This window comes from Neoarius graeffei, chromosome 1, assembly GCF_027579695.1.
Source record: "Neoarius graeffei isolate fNeoGra1 chromosome 1, fNeoGra1.pri, whole genome shotgun sequence".
NCBI classification, from domain to species: Eukaryota; Metazoa; Chordata; class Actinopteri; order Siluriformes; family Ariidae; genus Neoarius; species Neoarius graeffei.
This window is the reverse complement of record NC_083569.1, coordinates 110,681,383-110,694,388: the sequence shown is the minus strand read 5'-3', so window position 1 is coordinate 110,694,388 and position 13,006 is coordinate 110,681,383. Positions and strand designations below refer to the sequence as shown.

General features: G+C 40.3%; 1 protein-coding gene across 11 annotated transcripts in view; it reads right to left on the bottom strand.

Moving 5' to 3' along the window:
• The window catches only part of LOC132881935 (tigger transposable element-derived protein 1-like), a 155,128-nt gene that overhangs the window by 54,835 nt on the left and 87,287 nt on the right, over positions 1-13,006 (bottom strand). For all 11 annotated transcript variants that reach the window (XR_009654089.1, XM_060915074.1, XM_060915058.1 and 8 more), the window contains 2 exons: positions 8,744-8,872; positions 5,632-5,760 (listed from right to left, as the gene is read on the bottom strand). Coding sequence is in view for 10 of the 11 variants with exons in the window: in XM_060915074.1 (XP_060771057.1) it covers positions 5,632-5,760; positions 8,744-8,872 (258 nt within the window). In the remaining variant the exon portion in view is untranslated. The remainder of the gene's footprint in view (positions 1-5,631; positions 5,761-8,743; positions 8,873-13,006) is intronic.

Here is a 13,006-nt window from a genome sequence, read left to right as displayed (position 1 = left end):
ACACATAATTGGGAAAAAAGTTAATTAATTTTATTTTTTTTGGAAAAAAAAATTAAATAACAGGAATGAAAACTTGGTAACAGGAATGAGTGTGTGTGTTTGTTGGGGTGTGTTGGTGTGTGTGCACGCATGTACAAGTGAGTGAGTGAGTGAGTGAGTGAGTGAGTGAGTGTGAAGACAACCCATTCTGGTCATTTAAGAGGCTCTATCTAATTTGACCCAGACTGTGTTTTCAATTGCCATATAGCAACCTGTGACTGGCTTTGGGAGTGGGATGAGACACAAAATGTCCTCAAAGAGGTACCAAAATACATCTTCCTGTGCTGGACAGAAAAATCTGTTGACCCCCAGTTTGTGCATGCAGCGAACCTCAACATGTGTTTCACATGTATTTGTGACGACGCCAAGGTAGAGGTCATCCTTGTACTTCACCACACACCATTTGCCAATGACTTCAGGACTTTGCCACTGAACTTCTGTGGTTGTGGGAGTCGTCTGTTGATGACGGAACGTGAAACACTTTGCATTGAAGCACTGACAGGTCAGATTTTGCTTGGTGGTGCACAAGCAGCTGACATCCCTGTATGCCAGTTCTCCTCGGGCTACGGTCACTACCTGATGTATCCTCATCGTGGATGGAACTGGTGGCAGATCATTGGGCATCTCCTGAACTGCTTTCTCAACTGCTTCCTCGCTGACAAAAAACAACTTGATTGTTGTTTTTGTATTTGTCAACACAGCAAACAGCTCTGTGGCATCGGGAATGTCTGTCCCTTTGCTGACCAGAGCCCTCTCGATGTGTTGCTACCTTGTCGTGGTGGGGGGGCTTGTGTGCCTCCATGACCCTGAGGGCTATACCGGCGGGGGCTAGACCCCTGGCAGGTGCAACCAAGCCAGGCAGGGCTCAGGGTAGAGGACAGACGAAGAGCAGCACCTGGTCCTCCAGGTTGGGGGTTGGGCATGGGGTTAACAACTCCACCCTGGAAAAAACAAATTGTTACAGAATCGCAAACAAGAAACTCAAAAGTCACTAAAGTTCTGGGAGAAGATGGACCCATGGCTGGAGAACGAATGATGCCTAGTAATGAAAGCCTTATGGAAGCTACTAGGCGGACAACCATCATCTCTACCAGGACCACAACTAACATGGGAACATGGAACGTCAGAACCATATTTGAAACTGGCAAAACAGCTCAAGTGGCGGCAGAGATGAGACGCTACAACCTAGATCTCCTGGGAATCTGCGAGTCTAGGTGGACAGGCTCTGGCCAGCACAAACTAGCCACAGGGGAGCTGCTGCTGTTCTCAGGTCATGAGGAAGCAAACGCACCCCACAGCCAGGGAGTGGCCCTGATGTTAACGAAGATGGTCCAAAGAGCTCTCATTGGATGGGAGGCACATGGCCCACGTATCATTCACGGCCTACTTCCGCACAACCAACAGGAAAATCAACTTGGATGTCATCCAGTGTTATGCCCCGACCAATGAGAGCGATGAGAACATCAAAGAGGATTTCTATAACAGGCTACAGACCATAATCCAGGCGCAGCCAAGAAGAAACATCATTGTCGCCTTGGGTGACTTCAATGCCAAGATCGGCAAAAACAACCAAGGGTTCGAAGGAATAATGGGAAAAGAAGGCTTGGGGGAAATGAATGAGAATGGGGAGAGATTTGCCAACTTGTGTGCCACTACAAACATTGTCATTGGGGGGAGCTTCTTCCAACACAAGCGGATACACAAGGCTACCTGGGTGTCACCAGACCTCAGGACCGAAAATCAGATTGACCATGTCTGCATTGGAAAAAGGTTCAGAAGATCGCCGGAAGATGTACGGGTCAGAAGGGGAGCGGACGTTGCATCAGACCACTATCTACTGAGCGCCTGCATAAAACTCAAGCTGAAGCGAAACTGGACAAGACAATCCAGTCAGCGCCAGAGGTACAACACCACTGCCCTGAAGGAAACAGACAGGCTAGAAGAATTTAAAACTACACTTTCAAAAAAGGCCCAGATCCTACAACAGACTGAGGAAAAGACTATGGATGAAAAGTGGCAGAGCATTAAAGAGGTAGTAACATCAACATGCCAAGAAGTGCTGGGTTACAAGAAGCAGGGACAAAGAATGGATCTCAGCGGAGACGTTAAAAAACATACAGGAGAGGAAAAGGAAGAAAGCAGATATGAACAACAGCCGCACGCATGCTAGGAAAGTTAAGGCCAAAGAAGAATATACAAAAGCAAACAGAATAGTTAAGAAGGATTTAAAAGCAGACAAGAGAAGATACATGGAAACCCTGGCATCCGAGGCAGAAGACGCAGCCCAAAAGGGCAACATGAGGGAGCTGTATGCCAACATCAAAAAGCTCTCAGGTAAATTTAACCAACCAGAGAGGCCAGTGAAGGACAGAGATGGGAAAAGTATTCCAGGGTTAGAACAACAAAAGCAGAGATGGGTAGAGCATTTTGAGGATCTCTTGAATAGGCCTTCTCCACCAAACCCAATAAATATCCAGCCAGCCAGCTGTGATCTCCCTATTGCTTGTGACGTTCCATCAAAGGAAGAAATGTATAAGGCCATCAAGCAACTGAGAAGCGGGAAGTCCGCTGGACCTGATGGTATTCCTGCAGAAGTTTTGAAGGCAGACGAAGTGACCATTGTGGACATGCTCCATCCCCTTTTCCAAAACATATGGGAGGAGGAGGAGGATATTCCATTAGAATGGAAGGAGGGCCATCTGATCAAGCTCCCAAAGAAGGGAGACCTTAGCTCATGTTCCAACTACAGAGGGATAACATTGCTCTCAACCCCAGCTAAAATCTTCAACAGAGTCCTCCTAAACAGGATGAAAGACATGGTCGACCCACATCTCCGAGAACAACAAGCAGGATTCAGGAAGAACAGATCCTGCACAGACCAAATAACAACATTAAGGATTATCCTGGAGCAATCCTTGGAGTGGAACTCACCTCTGTATATAAATTTTATTGATTACGAGAAGGCATTTGACAGTGTAGATAGACAAGACTATCTGGAGACTACTGAGGCACTATGGGGTGCCAGAAAAGATAACCAACATTATCAGGAACTCGTATGAGGGAATGTCCTGCAGAGTGGTTCATGGCCAACATCTCACAGAAGCTTTTCATGTAAGGACAGGAGTTAGACAAGGATGCCTACTATCACCCTTTCTTTTCCTGTTGGCGACAGACTGGGTAATGAAGACATCAACTGCCCAAAAGAGGAATGGCATCCAATGGACACCTTGGTCGCAACTGGAGGACCTTGACTTTGCTGACGACCTGGTACTTCTTTCTCACACCCATCAACAAATGCAAGAGAAAACCACAACCATAGCAACTTACTCAGCAAGTCTTGGCCTCATTATACACAAAGGGAAGAGCAAGATCATTAAAGTAAACAATAACAACACAACCCCAATTAGGATAGAGGGAGAAGCAATAGAGGAAGTAGAGTGTTTCACCTATCTTGGAAGCGTAGTGGACAAAATGGGTGGGACCGATGCTGATGTAAAGGTACGGATTGGAAAGGCAAGGGCAGCTTTCCATCAGCTGAGGAATGTCTGGGGATCGTCGGAACTGCCACGCAATATCAAAATCAGGATGTTTAACTCCATGGTAAAGCCTATACTTCTGTATGGCGTAGAGACCTGGAGGACAACAGCCAACACCATGAATAAAATACAGGCCTTCATCAATACCTGCCTCAGACGGATCCTAAGAGTATACTGGCCAAATACCATCAATAACCTGGAGTTGTGGCACCAAACAGGACAACAGCCTGTAGAAAAAGAGATCCTCCAAAGAAGATGGAAGTGGGTTGGCCATAACCTTCGCAAACCTGCATCAAATACCGCAAGACAGGCCCTCTTCTGGAACCCACAAGGTTCCTTATTACATTCTGCGTAATAAGGAAATGTATTTTAAAGTACATTTTTATGTGCATTTACACATATAATTTTCTAGGGACGGAAATGGCACCGATTCGGTGGAATGGCTCAAATCAAGAAACTAGGATCACAGTTAACTAAAAAACCCATCTCATATATCTCATCTCATTATCTCTAGCCTTTTTATCCTTCTACAGGGTCGCAGGCAAGCTGGCGCCTATCCCAGCTGACTACGGGCGAGAGGCGGGGTACACCCTGGACAAGTCACCAGGTCATCACAGGGCTGCCATCTCATATATAATATGTGCAATATAATAGCATATACATATAATCTGAATATAATATTGAGAGTATTGATAAATTAATAGGAATAAATTAATATTCAGTAATACTTACTGAGTCTGTAGTGACAATACTCATAACTGACTGTTTAAAAATATTACTCTATATCCATCTTTTTTAGTACACCACAAACTCATGAAACAATGTTGCCTAATAAAACACAGAACACAAAACAGACTAGAAAAGTTTAACTTTGATTGTAATGACAGTCCTGAATATTCCTTGCAGATCAATCATTGAGCGCTCTCAGAGTACCGAGAAACGCTGCTCGATATCGCCATTATGATAGAGCATCATAAGTTGTTTAGTGTTGGTCTCCGCGAGACTGAATCTTCTGTCATTTGGAAGATGTTTATACATGGAAAAGAAGCGCTCAACGTCCACACTCGCCACTGGCAACCATATTAATTCAGATTATATCCTAATAATGGAATTATAGTCAGTGTATAATTGCTATTATATTAGCCAGAAATTTTTAATATGAATAAGTTCATCAGTTTTACATTAATTTAATGTAATGAACTAGGATGCATTTGTTTTGGTTTCGCGGTCGCCATTCTGGTTGCGACGCAGGCAGCGAATCTGTAAACGAGCAGCTCATTGGCTGGCTAGGTATGCCACAAGCCAATCACCGACAATGCTGCCTTGACTGGAAAGGCATGTCTGCTTGGATGTTAGCGGCAGTTACACAGAAGCCTTCTGCGGCAGTTACACTTTGACACGTGAGCAACGTTGAAAAAAATTAATACAAGTGCAGATATACTAAAAAAAACATTATTTCCAAAAATTCCATTTGGCAGTCAAAAATCCGTTTCACGATAAAAAAAAAATCCGTAATTTCCGTCCGTTTTCCGCGATCGTGGAAAATCATTGGCCCTAGTTACAGAGTTTCACTGATACCATTGCTGGACAAAAAATATTTTTAATCCATTTTATTGTTAAAATTTACTATTCATAAATGTAAGTGTCAAGTCAAACGCCATTTTTCTTCACAAGTCAAAATAATTGTGTTTAAGAAGAAGAAAGCTGTCAAAACGCAATTTAAATAAACTGAACAAGTGCAAGTTGGCAGTTTTTAAAATCAAAATATTTAAGGAAAATAAAAGAAAGTTGAAAGAACAAAATTGGGAAAAAGAGAGACTGTCAGGCATGTCAGAGGCATAGCACCAGATGGAGAACTCAAATCGATAAGCAGCCTATTACATACAGAAACTAAACGTGTAGCGTGTTGTGTTCATACTCGTGATAAAGCCCATTTATTACGTGTGAACACAGAGATAACCGACTGGTTTTAGAACTACCCAAATATTAAATCATGGACTATAATCAAACTTGGTACTTTTCACAATACTAGTTTCAGTAACACCATTTTACTTACTTTTTCTTGATCGATAGGTTTTGTGTCAGATTCCAGTGTAGCTGTTTGTGGCTCACTGAATATTGGAAGGTCAAAACCAGCTTCAACTTTAACTGCTACTTGTGAACTGAAAGCTGGTTGATGACTGAGCTGAAATTACAAAATATATAAAAAATATAAGATAAATCTTAGTATTATGTAGGCCAGGGCTTTTCAAAGTGTGGGGCGCGCCTCCCCTAGGGGGCGCCAGAGTTCTTCGGGGGGGCGCAACGTGAGGAAAAATAAACCAGAATAAGTTACTATTGCGGACATTTGGCGAACTTCAACTAGCCTTTGGCAGAGACAAAATGGATCGATTTTTAGTACCTAAAGCTACAGTGAGTGAGGAGACAGAGTCTGGGCCAAGCAAAAAAAAAAAAAAAGAAGGAAGTATGACCACAATTATTTAAAAGTTTGGATTTTCATGGACTGGATCTGAAGAGGCTCCACTGCCACAGTGTGTTGTCTGCCAAGAGGTGCTAGCTAATGATGCTATGAGATGTTTAAAATGTGTAAAACAAGATGTTTTAAAAAAAAGCACAGATGTTTAAAATGTGTAAAAAAAAAAATAAAGAGGTCTTAAAAAAGCACAGATGTTTAAAATGTGTAAAAAATGTTTTAAAAAAGCACAGATGTTTAAAAAGAGGTTTTAAAAAGCACTGATGTTTAAAAAGTGTAAAAAAAAAAGGTTTTAAAAAGCACAGATGTGTAAAAGAGGTTTTAAAAAGCACAGATGTTTAAAATGTGTAAAAAAAAAGGTTTTAAAAAGCACAGATGTGTAAAAGAGGTTTTAAAAAGCACAGATGTTTAAAATGTGTAAAAAAAAAGGTTTTAAAAAGCACAGATGTTTAAAATGTGCAAAAAAAGAGGTTTTAAAAAGCACAGATGTTTAAAATGTGTAAAAAAGAGGTTTTAAAAAGCACAGATGTTTAAAATGTGTAAAAAAAAGGTTTTAAAAAGCACAGATGTTTAAAATGTGCAAAAAAAAGAGGTTTTAAAAAGCACAGATGTTTAAAATGTGTAAAAAAGAGGTTTTAAAAAAGCACAGATGTTTAAAATGTGTAAAAAGAGGTTTTAAAAAGCACAGATGTTTAAAATGTGTAAAAAAAAGAGGTTTTAAAAAGCACAGATGTTTAAAATGTGTAAAAAAAAGATGTTTTAAAAAAGCTCATGTTTAAAATGTGTAAAAGAAAAAAAAATGTGTACAACAACCTTTTTTTTTTTTTAAATACGAATGGAACATTAAGTATAGCAACAACAAAAATTGTAAGGGGGGGGGGGGGGGGGGGGGGGGGAGTGCTGTTGTTTATTTGCTCTCTGGGGGGGGGCTGACTCTCCCACACTTTGAAAAGCCCTGATGTAGGCTATACAAACATCAGTGTCAAAAAGCTGATGAATTCAAATCATTTGTACATCAATACATGAGATAATAAAAACACCTGAACATGATTTAATTATAAATATCAAAATTAAACCCCAAAAGGCCTGTATTTATCCTAGTTCAGGTGAATCAACTTTATTCTCAAATCTAACTTTAGTTCATTCTCTTTATCAAGGACAGAGACAAGATATATCGGCTACAGCATGTCAAACATTTGTGAGAACTGTTCACAGATAAATCCGGTTTGGAAACACGTCACACACAAAGTCTGCATTAGAAATGGACTGTACACAGACTATGATAGCCAGGCATACGCACAGGCTTAGCTAGCGAGCCGTGCTTTACTGTACATGGCCAATTCTCAAAAAAACACAGTCATAAATCCCCAAACACGGCCTATAAATTTTATACTAACCCTTGCTGACCAATATTACTGTTGTTTTAAATAATTTTGCGCATTTCTGTGGACATTTTTGTTAACAGTCAGCGGTTTACCAGGCCGTGCCCAGCGCGTGTGCTTTCCATATATGGAAGTTAAATTGAAAAAAAAAAAAAAATCAAAATTTACTGCCAAAAATGTAGTGTTCTTATTGATCAGACTTCAAAACAAGGCTCAAATGGAAGCAAAAAACTACGAGTTTTGAGAGCTTCGCAGGCAAAGCTCGGCAGGTTTAAAATGAGTAGGTCATGTATTTAGATAAACATCTTCACGAGTTTCTTAAATCATACAAGCATGATAAACTTTACACTTTCCTATGTGCCCACTGCCAAATAATATAGGTTTTTAAATTATCTAAATTAGATGAAACATAAAACTTGTCCCCTTCCTCAGTCACAGTGGACTCAGCGCGCTGAGAGCCCACTTCCACATTTATAAAAGACTGTTCCCATGGTAACGACATGATAATCACTTTCACTCTTTCGATCGGTTTCTCTTTCACCAAGATTCGCGTTATTTTAAAAATAGTACCTACATAAATTACCATTATTGAATTTTTTGGATTGTTTACAGTATTTACATTTCAAGTAACTACAGGAAATTCCTTTCATTTGAAACTTAATTTCACTTATTTTTAAACTCCTGTTTATTGCACTTAACATCGAAATGATTCCTGACATTTTGTGATGTAACATTTGCATTATGTATATTTCGCAAAATCAAAAATTGGTAAAAGATATCTATTATTTTCAGTTCTATATATTTCATGATATTAATCTTTGGAGTTGGCCGAATCTCATTTATCATCTTTGCTGTATATAGTAAAGATGCACTGTGTGTAATAGGACTTGACTGCAGCAATTTGTATTTTGTTTTTTTTATCTCAAGTGCACTAGAAATTATAATTTAAGGTTTCTGCTTTTATTGCAAGATTTTGTAGAAGATTTTATTGATAATTACAGTGATTTGTAAAGTTCTGGTTAATAAACAGGAAACTAAGTTTAAACTTTGTGAACATTTTTTTTAATTAGCAAATAAAATGTGTTAAATTAATAAAATATAATTCACACTTAAAATTAATGCTTTCTTTCATTTCTTTTTAAGGCTCAATTGCAGCTTCATAAAGTCTATTTATTTATTGTGTGTGTGTGAGAGAGAGAAAATGAATGTAGGTATAACTGACTGGTTTTAGAGCCACCCAAATACTGATCATGAACAATAATCAAACCCAGTACTTTTCACAATACTAGTTTCAGTAACATCACTTTACTTACCTTTTCTTCATCAACAGGTTTTATGTCAGTTTCCAGTGTAGCTGTTTGTAGCTCACTGACTATCGGAAAGTCAAAACCAGCTTCAACTTTAACTGCTGTCTGATCACTGCTTCCCAGTCCAGTAATAAGCTGAAATTATTAAAAAAATAAATAAAATACAAACATACATCTCATAATAAATATCAACATTAAACTCTACAGACCTGTATTTATCCTGGTTCAGGTTTATCAACTTCATTCTCAAAACCAACTTGAGTTCATTCTCTTTATCAAGGTCAGAGACTAGATATATCAGCTACACCAAGGCAAACATTTGTCGAAATTGTTTCACGGATAAACCCAGTTTGGAAACGTATATCACACACACAACTTGCATTAGAAATGGACTATATACAGACAGACAATGATAGCCAGGCATGTGAGAGGGACAGCACCAGATGGAGAACTCGTACATCAGTAAGCAAGCTAGGACACTGCAACCCCTCTATAACGAACTCCTCGGAGGACGTCTAAATAGTCCGTTATACTGAAATGGAGACGTTTGTCACACCAAACACTCACTCTTGCGTAAAACAAGACCAACTGCGTTTAATATACATTTGTACTTAATTCACTTAAATATTTACAAAGCAAAGGAAATAAGTCACACTCGCCGTTGTTTGCTTGCCGCGTCATCTTTCATTTTCAGCCAGTCACGTTGACTGCAGTTATGGACCAAGTCTCAGAGCTCTCTTTCTTTTGATTAAAAAATTGAATTTTTCAGAATACCATATTCTTTAAACAAATTCGTTACTTTCTCACGACGCTTTCGACGGTCCGGGATATGAAGTTTGTCTTCGACGGGGTTACATCCACGCACACAGCGGTATGCCTCGAACTGCTACTCACGTACACAGCACCATAAGGACTAATTACCAGGCACTTGTTCTGAATTACAGTACAATCACAGCGTGCACTTATAAGCACTCCCTAAACACAGACTTTGTGAAGTATACGTGCTGCACCTTGTGTCTCACATTACCAAGCCTTTTGTACCAACTGTGTTGAGATTCTGGTTTCCGACACTGTTTTCTATTTCGCCCTTTGTCTCCACCTTTGATATCCTGTCTGTGCCTCGCCTGACCATTGCCTGTTTCTCGACTCCGATTTTTGATCAGTGATTAAATTGGATCTGTTTGCCAGCAAGTTTTTAAAGAAAATATCTCGCAAATAAAAAAATTGAGCTAAAAGTCAGCCTGTGTGTCAGTCCTTTATATATATAAATAAAAAAAGCTATATGTTGAATTTGTTCTTAACGATACAAGTGATGAAAATAGATGGGACTATTTTTTTGGTCAGGGAGGCCACCATAACTCCATCGTGTGTGATGTCACTTTCCGTGAGCACAGCGGAGGTGTACAAGTGCATGCTGTACTTGACTATCACATAATATTATGGTCTAGCGTGACTTCTTGGTCACTTTGTTCACATTCCTCCACAAAAATTATAGCAACACAGTAGTAGAAAAGGAATCAAAATAAAGTATCAACAAGTTTGTCAGTTTATTTTTTAATATATTTACTTGCTTATCTTCCAACCGTTTGATGCATGGCACGGTATGCTGTCGTGCTGCCAGTGTTTTGTGGTGAAACATTGCATTGGCTCCCAGTGAAATTTCATATTGTTTATAAAATACTACTATTGACCTTTAAAGCACCGAATGGTCTCGCACCACAGTACCTGAGTGAACTTCTGGTCCTTTATGACCCGCCACGCCTACTTAGATCAAAAGGTGCAGGCTATCTGCTGGTACCTCGTATAGTGAAGGCTACATCAGGGAGCAGAGCCTTTTCTTACAAAGCTCCACAGTTACGGAACAGCCTTCCAAGTAGTGTTCGGGAATCAGAAACAGTCTCAGTGTTTAAGTCTAGGCTGAAAACATCTGTTTAGTCGAGCCTCTTGTTAATGGTGTTTATGAGGTAAAGGTGTAGATCTGGAGGGTTCTCAGACAGAGTGTTTTTGGTAAACTGGGATGTATGGATGCTGTCAGTCCCCCACTCACTTGCTCACTCGAGTTTGTTGACGGTGTAGTGGCTGCTGCTTTATGTCCCAGGGCTCCCTCATGCCTGTGTTACCTTCTGGCTCTCCCCTTTTAGTTATGCTGTCATAGTTAGTCTTGCCAGAGTCCCTGCTTGCACTCAGCGCAAAATGTATACTGTTCCTGCTTATCAGGTGATATTGAGCATACCTAACAACCTGTGTTTCCTCTCTCTTTCTTCCCCCATCCCTGTGTCTGTCTTTGAGTTACAGGTCAATCCTGAAATCAAGATGCTGACCTCTTCTGCTCCTCAGACCTGCCTGATCCATCCTGATGCCCTACGTCTGGTTGGAGTCTCATCACATCGCTCCTGTGGAGGACGGCCCCATATGAACAGTTGAAAGTCACACTTGAAAGACGTTCTGGACACTTACAGTAATGCTTTTGTGGCTGAGGACTACAGTTGACTTGCTAACTTTAGGACTGCAGTTGTCATGAACAGTTTTGCACTCAAGTTTCAGTCTGGTTCCTCTCGAGGTTTCGTCCTCATGTCGTCTGAGGGAGTTTTTCCTTGCCACCGTTGCCACAGGCTTGCTCATTAGAGATAGATTTGGGATAAAATTAGCTCATGTTTAAAGTCATTCAAATTCTGTAAAGCTGCTTTGCAACAGGGTCTATTGTTAAAAGCCCTATAAAAATAAACTCGACGCAAAACAGTCGGGATCATGCCTGGCTTCAGTTGTCATTTCTGCCTCATGTCTTGCTTCTCCCAATGATTTTTTTCATACAAGTCCTCCACAAAACTATCTTCTGTAAAATGCTCACTGCACAATTTGCTTTTTCCAGGAGTAAAAAGTTCTCTCGCTTTACTTGATGAAGCCACTCAACCAAACATCTCGGTTCTTTCAAAGGATAACTGTGCCATGACAGTCCCCGATGTTTTTTTGGGTCCCAAGTCATAGTTTTCACACTTGTAGGTGGTGCATTTACCCATCTTTGAGAAGATATATATGAAGACAAGTCTTTCACAAGCCACTAAAATTATACTACTTAAAATGGAACACACAGATGCTTGAAAAAATGGACAGTGATAACAGCTTTGGCTGCACGCGATGGCGGATCCAGGACAGAATGAAGATGACGTGCGGAATCCTACATCACGCAGCGCCACCCTCATTTTCATCTCCTAATACAGCCATGTATCTGGCTAATCCAGTATGGCTGCGCCCGGGGAAATAGCCCAACGGACTGATGTTACAACTTTAAAGGTTGTGTTTTTTTTTTTTTAAAGCTAAAATCCACCAATTTTTTCCCATCTGGAAAACATCATCTTGTATTAATGTACATTTCATAACACCGTAATTTCAAAATTTCCTGGTGAATCGCTTCAAGCAAATGAAACAAGTCACACTTGCTGTCGTTTGCTTGCTGCATCTTTCTTTCTGTTCAGCCCATCATGCTGATTGCAGTTAAGAACAAAGTCTCTGAGCTCCTTTTCTTTTGCTTTAAAAGTTGAAGTTTAATTTTTTGGAATACCGTATCCTTTAAACAAATTTCTCACCATGCTCTAGACAGTCCAGGATATGACAGGGCTTTCCACTAAGGCTCATACTAGCCAGCCATGACAAATAAGTAGCCAGCCGGGGGGGGCGTTGAGAGAGCAGCCCCTCCCCTCTCTGCTCCCTGAGTGGAGCTCGTCGCCTTGGTAACGGTGCTGAGGTGCAGGGAAAAGACACAATATGACAAGCAAAGAGCGTTTTTTCTCAGAGTTCCCTCTCCTCGAACAACGGGGATTTACACAGAAACGAAAGGGGCTATTCACAAAATTCTTTCACATTGAGTGCTACAAGGCTCCCATGAACACATTGATGTAATTTTTTTTTTGTCCCTAGTGTAAAAAATGTGGACACTACGTAGAGCGAGTTAAAAACAAGTGACTTTTCTGCTGCGCGCCTGTCCTCTCCTCACTTTCAGGCTTCTCATTCAAAAACTAACACTACGTTCAGACTGCAACCTGAAACGACCCATATCCGATTTGTTGTGAAATCCGATTTTTTTGTTAGGCCGTTCACATTACCAATTATATGAGACTTGTATGCGATCTCCAATATGAACGGAAAACGACCCAAAAGTGTCCCGCATGCGCAAACTGACACGTAATAAGCACATCTACGTAATACGTAAACAAAAAAAAGCACACTCTTCAAGTTTAATGATTTTCTTTTTTTGTTTGTTTGTTTAATTAT